This window comes from Lycorma delicatula, chromosome 6, assembly GCF_047948215.1.
Source record: "Lycorma delicatula isolate Av1 chromosome 6, ASM4794821v1, whole genome shotgun sequence".
NCBI lineage: Eukaryota > Metazoa > Arthropoda > Insecta > Hemiptera > Fulgoridae > Lycorma > Lycorma delicatula.
Genome location: NC_134460.1, coordinates 32,678,210 through 32,694,395, shown reverse-complemented (window position 1 = coordinate 32,694,395; position 16,186 = coordinate 32,678,210). Strand labels below are relative to the sequence as shown.

Genomic DNA, 16,186 nt, shown 5'->3' with positions numbered 1-16,186 from the left:
AAAAACCATAAGGAACCATCAAGTTTACCTCTTAATTTGGGTTCCTAGAATTTCAGTATGGTTTAATTTCACTCTTTATCTAGGAATCAGGGCCAAGTCTTTCGCTAGCTGTAACTCGCTAATGGAGTGCTTCAGGACCCATGTTTATGTGAATATTTTGATTATTTCACTATTAAAATGAACTCAAAAAAACGCTGGTAACATTACGTGAATCATTTTGTATATTACAGAATAATAACTACAATTAATATAATATAGACTCACCTTCATCATAGTCTTGTGGTTTTTCTTCAATTTTCCTACTTTTTTGAGTTTTTTCAGTATTTTTTTTATTCTTAGCTTCAACAGCAACATTTTCTTTACCTTTGTTTTTACTTGTTTGTTTCTTTACATCTTTACTATTCTGGTCTTGTTTCTTAGTCGGTTTTAACTCATTTTTATTTTCTTTCAGTGCCGGTTTTACAACAACTTCAGACTTCTGTTGTTTCTTATCTTGTTTTCCTGATTTGTTTACTTCTTTTACATTACTTTTATCTACATCACGTTTTTCATCTTTAACAGTTTTACTACCTGATTTTGGTGTACTAGTTTTCCCACTACTAGTCTCACTCGATTTTTGCTTTGCTTCTGTTTTTTCATTAACAACTGTTGTTGCATGACCATTTGACTGTGATTTCTGAAACAATTGATCAATGACAATCATTATGAAACAATAAATATTATACTTATAATAAATAAATATTATAATTTATATACTTTTTATAAATAATTACTATAATAAAGGAATTCTATTATTCATGCTTTACTAAAATGTAAAATAAAACTTTCTTAGGGAATAACAATCTGGAAACTGAAAGATATACATAAAAATAAGATATTAAAGCCACGGCTAATAACCTAGTTACTGCAGATTATTTTAGTTAAATAATAATGAAAAAATGTTTCAATGTGGGCGGATGGTATTATTAATGTCTATATAATGATGGTATTATATCACTTAAAAAAAATAAATTAAAAAAAGCAATATTCAAAGATTCTTAAACTACAGCTTCTTCTAAAAATCTTAACATTTTGATGGTAGTGCACAGACAGTTAAAAAGATAAAGTTTTAGTTTAACTTAACGAGTGGCAAGATATTCATTTTTCAAATGATTGTGGAGTAAATGAGGGCATATTGAATATGATGTGGTAGTGGTGGTGGTGGTAATGATGATGATGATAATAATAATGCCCTGAGGTAGATAACCCCCACGTCCAGGGTGGCAACAGCTGTACTTCCGTACAATACATGAAGCTGACTAACGGGGTTCCGAGTGTTGTTCTCGGAGATGCTATTTTTCGGCTGAATTACATCTAGGCCGTATTTAAGGACTAGATTTTGCGGCCACCTGCAGGTACGAAATTTTTAACGATTAAGGGCATGGATTGATAACACCTTTAGAGCTGGCGATGTGGCGGCCATGGTCGAAGTTACTAGAAGATGTAATGGAGGCCTTTCACTTTCCACCCCCCCCCCCCCCACCGTGATGGCAAGCATGTAGTTAAGCTGCCCATGTTTTTCGGCGGATGGGAGCCCTGAAAACCTCGGTGTGTAGGGGCCTGGAGTCGGTGCAGAGACTGCGCATCCGCTCTCTGCCAAGACACATGACGGTTCCATTGAAGTACCAGAACGGACCTCCAGGGATGGTAGTCCTGGAGTAGGGGTGCACCCCGGCAGCTAGCCTTACTACAGAAGGGATTAAATTTCAAACTGAACAACAAACAAACGGGGCAGTGTTCACAAAAACACTCTCGTTTAGAACCGGCCGTTTCGCCTCGGGCGAAACGGAGAAAGACCGCAGAATCAAGAAGAATAGAAGTTGAGGCTAGATAAAGCTTTTTTCAAGAAAAATATGTATGTAAAATGTACCAAAGCCAAAATATTTAGTCATCACGAAAGTAGATGGTAATTTCTTGAGTTTGAGTCCCTTTCTCATTGGTAGAGAGATAACTAAATGCGCTGGAGGCCCTGTTAAGGAAATAAGAAAAACCTTCACTGGACTTCATGTGGAGATTGTAAATAATGCTCAGTCTCAGAAGATCCTAGGGCTCAAAAAGATTGGAGAATTGGCTGTACGCGTCGATCCCCATGGCACGCTCAACACCTCAAGGGGTGTTGTAGTCTGTCGGGACTTCTAAATTGTTCGGAACAAGAAATTGTTGAAGAATTAGCATCACAAGGAATAATAGAGTGTCGCTGATTGAACATGAGAAGGAATGGCGAGGTCCTGCCCTCAGCCTCTCATGTCCTCACTTTCAACCGGCCTACTTTGCCAGACAAGGTAAGAGCAGGGATTCATCGATTGGATGTGCGGGCATTTGTCCTGCAGCCAATAAGATGCTTCAAGTGCCAATGCTTTGGCCACACCGCTCTTAGATGTGAAAGACCGCAAATATGCGTGTGCACAGCATTCATGTAGATCCAGGAACTGTCCTGTCTACAAAGACGAAGTAGCTGTGCAGGAAGTTAAAACCCTGCAAAAGGTCAGCTATTTTGATACCAAAAGGATAATGAGCGCCCGCAAACCTAGAGTAACAACAACCAATGCTCAGGCTGCGGCTGCTGTTCTTGCTCCTGCTCCAGTAGCTGTTGATGAAGGTGAGATTATCAACAAACTTGCGCCCACTTTGGCTGGCTTGATTGAAAGGAAATTATCGAAACCAAAATGAAGCCTTTCAGTAATAAACTTACTCTTGTAGAGAAGAAAACCGACGCCAAGCCAGAAGGCTACGTCCGTCTTCGAGAGATACTAGATGACGATCAGAAGAAAGTGTGGAGGCTCCCAAACCTCCTTCAACTGAGGTGGCCTCTAAACCACAGAGGCTACAAAAAACGACTCAGGGGGGACAAGTGTCCCCTCCTTCCAGGGGCGGTGACTGGTACGATTCCCGTGTCGGGGGTAGGCCAGGTTTCCGCCTCTCAATCGGCGCCGATCCATGTCCGTCGTCGTCGGCAGCTTCGGTGGTCTCCGATTCGGAGGCCGGAAGCTATACGGGTGACGACGTTCTCCGCGAAAACCAAGCTGTTCGCAATATGAAGAAAAAAGGGCTGGCCGAAAGGTAAACCAAGGCCATAATAATTTAAAATTAGCGAGTCGATTGTACAATGGAACATTAATGGGTGTTTTTCAAACATCCATGAGCTCCAATGCTTGGTACATGATGTAGACCCGATTTGTATATGTCTGCAAGAAATACATTTCTGCCGAAATGAAAATTTACAATTAAGAGAATGAAAATTTTTCAATTAATTTTCAATTATTATGTATTTCGGCGAGATCAACCGCCAAATGTAAGAGTTAGAGATGGAGTAACCATATTAACATCGACTACGAGCTACCGCCGAAGCTGTATCTAAACACAAACCTACAACCGGTCACCATTAGAATGAAGCGTCCGCTTTCAGGTCACTGTCTGCAGCATATACTTGCCGAATTTTGATGGGAATGAGGATGACATAGAACAATTAATTTCTGAGCTTCCCCCACCTGTTTTACTGGTGGCTGATTTTAATGCACATAATTCTCTTTGGGGATCGGATCCAGTAGATCCCCGTGGAAGAGATTTGGAAAGATTCCTGATGAATTCTGATCTTATTCTTTTAAACGATGGATTAGGAAATTTTTCCAATGCCAGAGATGGATCGACGTTCTGTATAGATCTAGCACTTATAAGTGGATCGATAGCACAGAGGTACACCTTCCATTTTTTTAGAGGATTTACATGGAAGCGATTATTTCCCGATGCAAATTGTAACTGAAGTTGCAAGAAAAACATATCCCATCTCTAAAAGATGGTTGTTTGATAAGGCAGATAGGGCAAGCTTCACAGCTAGGACCATACTCCCTGACAACTGGAGTACGCTGTAACTAATGCGATACTTAACCCGGCATCGAGATATATTCCCAAAACATCTGGGAAACTTACGAAGCAACACGGTCCGTTGTGGAACGATGAAATAAGTGAAGCTATAAAAAGAAAGAAAAGAGCGTGTAACGCCTTTAAGAAACGTCCTACGATAGATAATCTTATTGCCTTTAAAAAATACAGGGCGTATGCAAAACGACTCATGATAGATTCACAGAAACGATCCTAGCAATACGTGTCATCAATTAACAGAACTACTATTGCATCAGACGTTTGGAGGAAAATGAAGGCGATTTGTGGGCGCAAAAGCTTTGCTTCCATAACTAGCCTTCAAGATGAAAATGAAATTAAGGACACTCCAAAAGAAATTGCAGAATTATTATCCAATCACTTCGAGAAGGCCAGCAAAACGGCTAACTACGATGAAGATTTTCGGATGAAAAAAGCAGAAATTGAAGGTCTACTAAATTTCATAACTGAGTATAATTACTCATACAATGTACCATTTAAAATGAAAGCGTTGGAGAAAACAGGCAACACAGCTGCTGGTCCGGATGAAATTCATTATAATATGATCAGGCAGCTGAATACCACTGCAAAGCGTAGATTACTATAACTATATAATAAAAAATGGCGGGATGGAATGTACCGGCAGCAGTGGAAAAAAGCACATGTTGTTTCAGTACCAAAGAAAAAGAAAAATTTAGCAGATCCCAATTGCTACCGTCCTATTTCTTTGACATGTGCTATGGGAAAAATACTTTAAAAATATGATTAATAATCGACTCGTTTGGCTTTTAGAAAAAGAAAACCTGACATCACCGTATCAAGCAGTTTTTCGAGAATACCATTCCACCACCGATCAAATGATCAACTTAGAGAACATTATATAAAACAGCTTTATTACAAGGAAGCATTGTATCGGAGTCTTCTTTGATCTTCAGAAGGCTTTCGATATGACATGGAGTAATGCTCCAGATACATGAATGGGGCATTCGTGGCAATCTGCCAGTTTTACTCAGCAACTATATGAATGACCGTACTTTCCAAGTACGCGTCAACAATGAATATTCATCTGAAAGAAGCTTGGAAAACGGCATACCACAAGGTTCGCCGCTGAGCGGTACCTTGTTTACTATCGCCATTAATAAATTGATATTAGCCATTCCAGTAGAGATCAGCAAAAGCGTCTATGTTGATGATTTGGCAATTGTGTATGCCAGCAACAAGACTGCTATGGTGAAATACAATTACAACGAGCGATTAATGCTCTAAATGAAGTTGCAAGGAATAATGGATTCCAATTTTCACCAGAAAAAACGTGCTGTGTACACTTCTGTAGGAAGAGAATTCCTCACCCAAGTCCTATTTTGACAATTGACAATAATTCAATACAATACAATGTGAAATTTTTAGGACTGGTATTGGATAAATTCCTTACGTGGGGATTACATATAAAGGACTTGAGTGATTGATGCAAAAAAGCCCTAAGCATTATAAAATGTTTATTGAACATCAATTGGGGCTAAGATAAAGAAATATTATTGAGACTATATAAGGCATTGGTACAATTGAAACTAGACTACGGATGTATTGTATATTCATCCGCTAGGACGTCGCATTTAAGAAAGTTAGAAGTAATTCATAATAGCGGAATAAGATATGCGATAGGCGCTTTCCGCACAAGTCCGTGGACTAGTCTAATGTCCGAAGCCGAATAATGCCACTACATTATAGAAGAGAGATCCTTTTGCTAAGATATGCAGCAAATATATGGGCTTTTCCTGCCCATATAAATAACAAACTTTTTAACAATCATCCTTTGGCTGCATTATACGAACATTGTGCTACCTACTCCAGACCAGCCGGAATTAAGTACCACGAATTAAGAAGAAAAAACGAAATTGCTATTCCAAATACATTAGCAATTTCTAAGAGAGAAATACCAATGATCAGCCTGCATGTATATGAATACAAACTATAACCAAAATCAAAGCTTTAGGTAATTAGTATAGTAAAGCTGATATTTTTTTAAACATTAGTTTAGTTTATTTTTTTTTAAGCAATATACCTCAACAAACTATTAGGGATAGATGAAAACAGTAAAAAGAAAGTAAAACGATTATTAAAATGTAAATAACGTTTTGAACGTCAAACGGGACGACAGAATAATTTCAAGTTTTATCACCCTTCATTCCAAGCTGGACAAGATAAATTATTGGTTTGATAAGAAGTAAAAAAAGTTAAAAGACATTGATAATAAAAACTTGTGAAGTTAATTAACAAAGATTAAGTTCTTTCTTCCTTTCTTATAATGAGGACTTTACCGTACACATTATTCAAAATATACAAAACCTTTCTATTAATGATAAATATACAATTAGAAAATTCAACTATCATCAAACACCGTTCCTTCTAACCGTGAACAATATCTAAAAAATTTACAGCATGTATTTTTTTAGATAATGATGTAGGCCTACTACGCAAAATATTTCGATATGTCTATAATGATATAGCTTATATTCTAGATTAGTTTGTTACTCACAAACTCATGTTTAAACACGAAAGTGAATAGACATGCATGGACATGAATGTTTGCATAATCCAGAATGTAAACATTGTAGAAAGCTCTGTTAGTTTTTTGATTTCAATGTGATATGTTGTTGCTAGTGTTAATAATGTGGTTCAGGTAATGTACACTTGTTTATAAATAATTTTATTATTAGCAGTGAACTTCTCTTTTATGTGATATCTTTTACTTTTAATTTTATTAATTAGAGAAATTTTTATTTTAGCAGTAGAGAAACTGGGATAAGAAAAAGTGAGGTGCAAATGGTAGTTTTATAATTTATACTAACTGTATTGTTATTGTAAGAACCCTTGCATTTTATAAAAACTGATTATGGAGTGTTCAATTGGCATTCACACTCAAACAATATGTCACAAATTGACTTACAATAGATCTTCAGTCTTGCACGATATTTTAGAGTTTACAGAACAGCAAATAACAATGATATCTATAAGAAGTGGATGTACTGAAACAAAAGATATCTGTACTTTTCATAAAACCAAATATTTAGATAAATATTTTCATATTACTGGGAAGTTGCTCTGACTCATTTAGCTGTCACACTAAAGCAATTAAGAAATCTCTTTGACACTTTCAACAAGCAATCCAAATTTAAAATTAATTCCATGTAGAGCACTGTGTACAAAATGCTTAAACAAAATATAAAAACCACAAGATAAAACAGAAAGCAAACCAGAATGTCAGGATATATTTGAGCCTCAATGTGTTATAGTAGAGTCGGTGAATAAAGCTTGTTCAGCATTTGGGATTTCCTCCGTTAAGGTTCAACAATTATTGAGCAGTGCAAAGGAACCAATTTTAAAAAATAAAGTTACAAAAATAGCCAAGCCAGTTACCAGTAAATTAAACAATTCCTTTGATTTAAGTATTTCTACAGAAGAAACCAGTTTAGTACTACAAAATTATGCTGACTTAGGTAGGGAATATGAATTAATCATTAAAATAAAGGACAAAATGAAAACAGTTAACATCAACACAGGAAAAAATTAATTAAGTTTATTAACAAGCATCTGGAGCATTCAAAAAATTCAAAATGAGTTTCATGTTAGTCGTATTTCGCTCATCAATCCAAGCAATTAGTTAAACAAGTGGAATTTTGCCACAAATTGGCAAAAAGAAACCCAGTCATGTAATTGATGAAAATGTTATTAAATGTGTCCAAGATTTTTACCAGAATGATGAGCATAGCTGAATGATGCCAGGAAAAAAGGATTGTGTCTCTGAAAGACAAGCTGATGGGAAGAAAATTAATATTCAAAAATGGCTTATCTTTTGTAACTTAAAAGAATTGTACACATCCTTCAAAGAAAAACATAATTTAATAATTGTTTTTCAAAATCTGCTGATTTAATCAAAATTTTGTGTTCTGGCTGGTGGGTCAGGTACTCAATCTGTGTGTGTGTGTGTGTCACCCACCAAATAGTAAAACTCATGTTATCTGCTCTAAAAATGAAATTTGATTATAAAATTCTCCTTTCAACCATGGTATGTATAGAAAATGATACTTGCATGCTGCCACAATGTAAAAAATATCCAGGCACTAATAAAATGCTCAGATTACAGCAAGAGAGCTAGGATGATTTTGATACTGAAATTATCTTTAAACAGTGGGTTTCTGTTGACCGTTGTGAACTAAATACACAAATTCTTCCATTTCAAGAGTAGTTAGATAGACTCACTGAAAATTTATATAATCTAAAAAGGCATCATTTTGTTACAAAGAAACAAGTTAATTTCCTCAACATTAAAAAGGAAAACTTGTTGGAGGGTGAATGTATTGTATGGGAGACTTCTCTCAAAATTTTCCTTTTGTGATACTAGATGAAGTCGTCACATCACTGGTCAAAAACTTATTTTACTGTTCACACATTTCTCATTTTTTAAAAAAAAAAGGAAAATTACAAAGCCAATGCTACTGCGTAATTAGTGAGTACTTGAAACACAGTACTACATTGTTCTTCTGCTTCCCAAAGCAAGTAATAAATAAAGTAAAACCACTGTTACCAAAGTTAAACAGTTTTTTTATTTTTCTGATGACTCCTAAGCTCAGTATAAAAACAAAAAAAATGTCAAATTTGTGCTACCATAAAGATTTTGAAATCACAGCTGAATGGCATTTTTTTGCCTCATACCATGTTTTACAGTTCCACTAATACCAAAGGACCATGTCCTTTGGTATTAGTGGAACTGTAAAAAGGACTGTAACTGAAGCAAGCCTTCAAAGGACAGTCAACAATCAAATTGTTACACCTTCTGAAATGTACAATTACTGCAAAGGCAATTTTAAAAATATAACATATTTTCTGCTCTAATAAAGATGTTCAAAGGACTGAAGAACACCTCAGAGTTCTTGTTATCAGGTAATTACAACAGTCCAGAAACAACAGTTATGTTCCAACAAGACAGAAATGTATTCTGAAAGTCCAGGTGACCTCTGAATCAGAAACATTTATGTTAGTATCGGTACACAAGGACATTAGTCCAATTATTTTTTTATAACTAACCATGAGTTAAAAGGTAAAAGACAGGCCTGTTACCCTAAGTCCTTCATTATTTATTTTGGGCCCAAAATTTGTCAAAACAACAATTTGTAAACATAAATTCAGTAAACATTACAAGAATTGATTATGTAACAAAATGAATTTTGAGTACACTAAGATGAAGTTCCATCTTTACTCCTTACAAAAAGCCCTTTTTGACCCTCTGTATGATGTAAAATAAGAATGCTTCAGCTCGTGGAAAAAGTGATGAAAATGGCTGTTTTTACCTGTTGTCAAGTTAGAAAATAGTCTTACTCAAGAAAAAGTTTTTTTTAAAATATGAAAAAATGCTTTTTGGCCACTACAAGGTGGGTAGTTATCATATACCATATATCATGCACTGATATATATGATGCACTGATCATTTGTTGAATTAAAATTGAATATCCCTCATGTTCAAACTAAATTCACAAAAAAACTTGGCTAATGACAATATAGTACACAGCAGCTGGTATACTTAATGAACCTAACAGAATGATTTAAACACTAATACAGTATTGCGTATTGTGTTGTGGTTTTGTTATTTTATTGCCAACTTTGAAATAATAATTTTTTAAATAATTTACTATTTCTGTCATTAATAAAAATATGATTAAGTAATTTTTATTTATTTATTTTAATTTTAAATTGTGCAATTCCCATTATTTTAATAGCTATTTTTAACAGTAAATTTTGTTTTTACAAATTTTTCACATCAACAAAAAATATTTGGTTTTTGTTCACATTAAATACTTTTCTGACAAATGTAGTAATACTGTAGTGTAATTTACTGTAATGTAAAGTTTCTAAATAAAATCTTAATTTTCAACTTTTCTTTGTTTTATTCAACTTATCTTACATCATTTTGTTCAGAATTAAATTCTCTAAAAGTTTTGTTTAAAGGTTTTATGTGTTTATTATGCATTTAACAAAGTTAATGTATGTCAAAGTAAAACAAAAAAAGGGGTTTTATCCCAATTTATTGGTTTTCACTTCAGATTTCTCAAAACCTACTGCAGCTATGGTTCTGAGATCTATTTTATTCAATTTTTCAGATCAAAAACCATTACAACTTACCAATTCTGTCTCTTAATTTAACACCTAAAAATTTCAGTACATCCTCCTTTCACCAAGGTACCTAAAATCTAGGTGAAATCTTTCATTAGCTGTTAACTCTCAAACAAAGCATTTAAAAAAACTATTTTTACATGTACTTTTTCCATTATTTACATGAATAGAATAGGTTACAAAAGTCCTGTGAGAATCTTGTGATACACCTGTATTCAACATCAAGTAGATGGAATTAAAAAATCAAAATGATTGGAAAGATTACATTAAACATAATTAAAGAAGAAAAAACTGCATGAGAAGCAAGCATGCAGTTTATGTGAAAATATTATTCAACATATAGTGATAATTTTTGGTAAAACAATGACAGTAGTTCAACAGACAGTAGCTTATTGCGTATTGAAGAAATATATTAAGGTAACAAATACTTTTTCTGTTTTGACTTGATTAAATTTTAATACAGAAGTAACAAATTTCTTAAAATGTTTATTTTTAAGATAGATATATCATTTATCACAACTTTCTAATCTTTTTATTGGAAGTTATTTTCACTTAATTTTTATGTTAAAAGAAGTGTTTTTTGTCTCGGATGTATTGAACTAAATGAAATTAGAATCATTATACTGTTATGTTTTGGCTCACTGTACACTTCTGCGAAATAAAACATAGATTGGATCCAGGTTTAAAATCAAAATAGTGCAATACTGCTAACACAGTTATTGTATTCATTCCAGTACCTACAAAGTAAACAGTTAACTTCTTTTAAATCTCTTCCCTATGTAATCTTCAACATTCTTTCTCAAGATTGCACCAATACGTATGTTAGACAAAAAATTAAATTTTAATACATTCTTCCACATCAGATTTTTAATCAGGTTATAAACTTTGTAATCACCTATTTGTAATCTAAACAATTCGCCTTTTGGGCAGAATAACATATAGCCTACCAATAAAAGTATTTTTTTAGCAGTATATTTTCATGCTACACAACATATACCTTTTATAAGAACATTTTTTTTTCGGTATGAAAATGACTATGTAGATTAAACAAACATATGCAAGATGTTACAACAACCTTCAAGTACTATCTATATAACTAATGGTTATCGAACATCAATAAATTTCAAACTAACTTTACAACTGTTCAAACAAATCATACTATAACAAAAAAAAACATACATTAATACAACTAGGTCAACGTCAGAGTCTACTATTTTATGTAGTTGAATTAATAAAAAGATCTACAATATGTGACACTTTTAATCACAATTTTCAGATCAGACTTTAGAGCAAATAATTATGGTTTGATGTGCGATAAGCACCATGGGGTAAACCTGTCCACAAATAACAGGTTAAGAGATATATATATATACATTATGTTTTGGGGATGTGTTAAAACTAGAATATTAAATATTGAAGAGGCGCCTTACGAAAGGGATAATCGAGTTAGTATACGAAAGGCAAGTGAAATAAATCATTCTGTGTAACAATTACAGTTTAACAGCTTCTTTTTAATTTAGCTATTTAAATGTCAGTCTTTTAAAGGGGATGAAATGATTAAACGTACTGAGATCGTTAACCATACTTTCGAGAAACAAAACGTGCCTCGCAACTTTAAAACCACTAGGGTTATGCTAGATACACAAATAAATAATCATAACTACCAATTAACCAGACAAAAAAATAATCATTAAAATTATAAACATTTATAATGCAGTAATTATATTATTAAAAGAGCAATAACCTTTTTACCTTGTCCTTCACTTTACGTTTTTTGCCAGCTGGCTTCCGGTCGTCGCCAGTACTGGTAAGTTTATCAAACGGAGGTTCTTCAGCTTTTTTAAAACCAAACGCAAAAACTAAAACCGCTAAAATTATAACAAAACCTACTACCATCCCATGAAAAGCAACCTGGGCTCCTACAACGTCTGACAATTCCATCTTCTAAAAGTCGTGTCCGCACACACAAAAATACACATCAGCACAACACCGAACTGCAAGTCCAGATGATACGCCACTTCAATCAGTTGATGACGCGTACATTACGTCAAATCAGTTTGCGCTACGTTGACATCGTCAACAGTTTTAAGATTATATTTTGACAATAAAATTAAAATATTTCGGTCTGATTTATACTATAACACTATGTAAATATAACCCTACTATACTATATTTATTAACCAAAAAATAGTTTTGTACAAAATTGTTTCTTTTTATTAGAGACAAAACATCAAATTAATGCAACTGTATTCAAACGAATAATTTAAGTATCTCTTAGTAGAAGCTATGATTTATTTTATGGTTATATTTAAAGGTAACTCTCATCGATTAAATTTTATTCAATCACAAATGTAACCACGACGTCCCGCTGTTTCTTATGACAGCACTGGTTGCTTCCAGAAACCAAAATCAGTGCTCATCATACCGCGAAATTCAAACATATCTTACTCACAACCTACCTTTTCTTGTTTAGCCTCTGGGAATTATCGTTCAGGTATTTTTTATCATTCATTATTCATCCTTTGGAACGAGGATGACATATATCAGTGTAAATGAAGTGTAGTTTTGTATAGTCTCAGTTTGACCATTCCAAGATGTGTGGCTAATTGAAACCCAACCACCAAATAACACCGGCATCCATGATCAAGTATTTAAAGCCATATAAAAGTAACTGCCTTTACTAGGACTTGAATGCTGGAACTCTCGACTTCTAAATAAGGTGATTTGAGAAGATGCATTCACCACTACCCAGTGGGTTTTTCACAACCCACCTAAAATATTTTATCAGTCAGTGAAGTTACACTACAGTTACAAGTGATTTTGAACAGGCAATACTTGTTGCCTGGGTAATTACTCAAGGCATCATTAGGCACTAATCTAAATAAAAGTAACAAGTTTATTTTTTCTTTATTTCTTTAATTGCTGTACGACAACTGTTTTATGATCTTATGAAATGTAAAAACAACTTACTTTTACGACTTTCTTCTGTTGCAAAAGAAAATTGTACAGAACTTTCATAGAACAACTTGAACTGCTGAATAAGTTATATATTTATAAACACTTTTTAATTGTTTTGAGTTTAAGAAAAACCATGAATGTCAATTTAAAGAATAAAAAGATGTATTATTTCTCTTTATTTTAAGTATCTCTTTTTTTATCTATACTTGAATAATTCTATCATGTGACATGTGGCACCATCTAATTTTACATACATTACACACTGTATATAATTTTGTGTATCTAATTTGTTGAAAATTATAGCCTTTGGAAGAATTTTATTGCAACATTAACTGTCTGGAATAACACCCACATAATAACCATTGCAACAAAATTCCCTAGCCTTCTAGGAACACAACTTTCCTTTCTTTTTTCCTGTTTAGCCTTTCAGATAATACTTCAGAGGATGAATGAGGATGATATGTATGACTGTAAATGAAGTGTAGTCTTGTACAGTCTTAGTTCCACTATTCCTAAGTGTGTGGTTAATTGAAACCCAACCACCAAAGAACACAGTTATCCACGATCTAGTATTCAGATCCATGTAAAAATAACTGACTTTACTAGGATTTGAATGCTGGAACCCTCGGCTTTGAAATAAGCTGATTTGGGAAGATGTGTTCACCACTAGACCAAGCCGGTGGGTTTGTAGGAATACAACTGGATCCTTTTCATTAACATTCCAAATACTGCAATAAATCTATTGAAAAATGAACAATCTAAGGATATATCTTCCATAAATAGAAGATTATATGTTTATGTTTTTGCTACAAACAATATATTACAGATACAAAAATATCACCAAGAGGAATAATTAATACTGGTAGATACATGAAATAACCCATATTTTTTATATTAATTTTTACTATAAAAAAATTAATGGATATCACTCTTAATCATAATAAAAAAAAGAAAAAAGAGTACTGCTATCTTAACAAGTATCAATGACACTATGTTAAATTGATAAATAGTAAACAACATACTTAAATTAAAAGATATATATTTTTTTATAGTACACTTAATTGTAGTAAATTAGTTTTATACAAACTCTTAGTTATGTATAATACTGTACTGTCAGAATTTTATAAAAAAGACACTACAAAATAATTTTCAAAAACTTTTTAATTATCTTATAAATTTGATTCATTCTGGAGAATTTTTTACAATAAAAATTATTTAAATAGCTTATTACCAAAAAATTAATGTCCTCCTATTTCTGGTCTCTTTATGTGTGTGCTTGCTTCAAATGAAATATCTGGGCTATCAACTATACAACAAAATACAATATGCTTAAAAAGCTTTATAATTAAAACATGTATGCTCTATAATTTGATGATAGTAAGCGAAGTAAAGTGATATTGGTCCAACAATGGTAAGTATGAAATAATTTTAGAAATATTTGCCTCCTGAAACAATAGGACACTAAAAAATAATAATTATTGCATTTGCAAAGTAATTGTATTAAAAAATGTATTCTTTGTACTAAAGTTTTAGATCTTTTATTTTAGTTTAGGCATAACATTATGAATATAATCTAACCTGAAAAGCTCTTAACATAATAGTTTTTCAAATTTTAATTTTTTTTATACAACCTTAAGAATACCTTTTTCATTGATAGTATTAATCTTTTACGTGTTTTAATTTAAAATCTCTTGTTTTTAATCTAATTTTTATTTTTATTGGAATAAATGCTTTATTTCATTACTTAGCAAGATATATTGGCTCATAATAGGTAGCAATTCTGAAGAGAGGACAGACCTAATTCATGGACTGGCTTTCCTACCTGTGCGACTCATAATTACTCGTACCACCCTTGCTGTGGGAATCGTTTGCTTCCTTCCATCCTATCCTTTATCCCTTTTACTATCCTTTATCATATCTTTTTCTGATCAATTTCAGAAAGATATTCCCAATGTTTGAGAGGGTAGAAGAGCCTACCTAAAGGAATACTGGACTAAAATCCTGAGTTTTAGTCCAGTAAATATAACTGCTGTAAATTAATAGCTATTTCATCAAGCTTTTCCAGTCACTGGTAATACTTGCATTTCATGTGGAAAAGTGAAAGTTACATTAAGCACTTTTTAAACATCTGGCAATTGTCAAATTACACAGTTTTGGTTGTCTGTTGGTCTAAATGAAGAATTCAAACTGAAATGTTACAAAAGATGAAAACATGTCTTAGGAGAACAGAAAATTAAAAAATTGTTACATTTTGAGAAAGGAGCATAAATAAGAAAGGATGAAATACAAAGTTACTGTAGATTGTTACATAGTGATGTATAGTGCAAAAATTAGACAAGTATGTGCTAACGAATTTTTATTTTTGGTTAATGAGAGATTTCACAAGGATCACTTGGGAAAAATATGAAAACATCATATGTAACTTACTGAAACATAATGTAGTGAACAATTTTTGGTTATGTGTTACCCTTTCTGGGAATTTGAACCATTGTGGTAATTTAAATACAACTATTGGAAATCAGATTATCTGTCATGACATTAACAAATGAAGAAACCATTTTTAATTAAAGCGACAAAACTTTCAATAGTTTTCAGCTTTTTAATAATTTAAAACTCATAAATTTCTTTCTAAGAAGAAGGACATCCATAAATTTATGTGAGTTGCTTGAGGAAGAAAATAAGCTAAGTCATTAATAAATTGAACACCAGAGTTTTGTTTGTATAGCAAGGTTAGACAATGGATCACACTATCTTCTTATTTCTGAAATATTCCTAATAAATAATTAGTAAGAAATTTTATTGATTTATTGATTAGGAATTTAAGAAATTCAAAATCAATGAATCAGCAAAGAAAGAACAGGCCTTTAAGATAAAAACTATAGGAAATTGTATGAACTGTGTTTATATTATTATCTTGACAATATACCCTCATCCAAGATAATTCAAAAGTGGAGCATAGTACTACTACCTGCAATGCTGAATCCTGTAGACAAAACATTAGAAGGGAAGAACACGTATAGGAAAAGGAGAGATTTAATGACTGGGACCAGGAGAAGAAATTGGGAAAGTGTAAAGGAAAAGAAGGAAGCTTAACTAAAATGTTTATAGAGTAGCTTAGATGAAAAAAAAACTTAGCATAACTATA

General features: G+C 32.8%; 1 protein-coding gene across 1 annotated transcript in view; it reads right to left on the bottom strand.

The window, feature by feature from the left end:
• Positions 1 to 12,110, bottom strand: part of LOC142326832 (uncharacterized) — a 65,612-nt gene extending 53,502 nt beyond the window's left edge. Inside the window, exons 1-2 of the mRNA XM_075369557.1 lie at positions 11,836 to 12,110; positions 265 to 676 (exon numbers count right to left, since the gene is read on the bottom strand). Of these exons, the coding sequence (XP_075225672.1) occupies positions 265 to 676; positions 11,836 to 12,024 (601 nt within the window). The 5' untranslated portion in view covers positions 12,025 to 12,110. The remainder of the gene's footprint in view (positions 1 to 264; positions 677 to 11,835) is intronic.
• Positions 12,111 to 16,186: the final 4,076 nt, after the last annotated feature.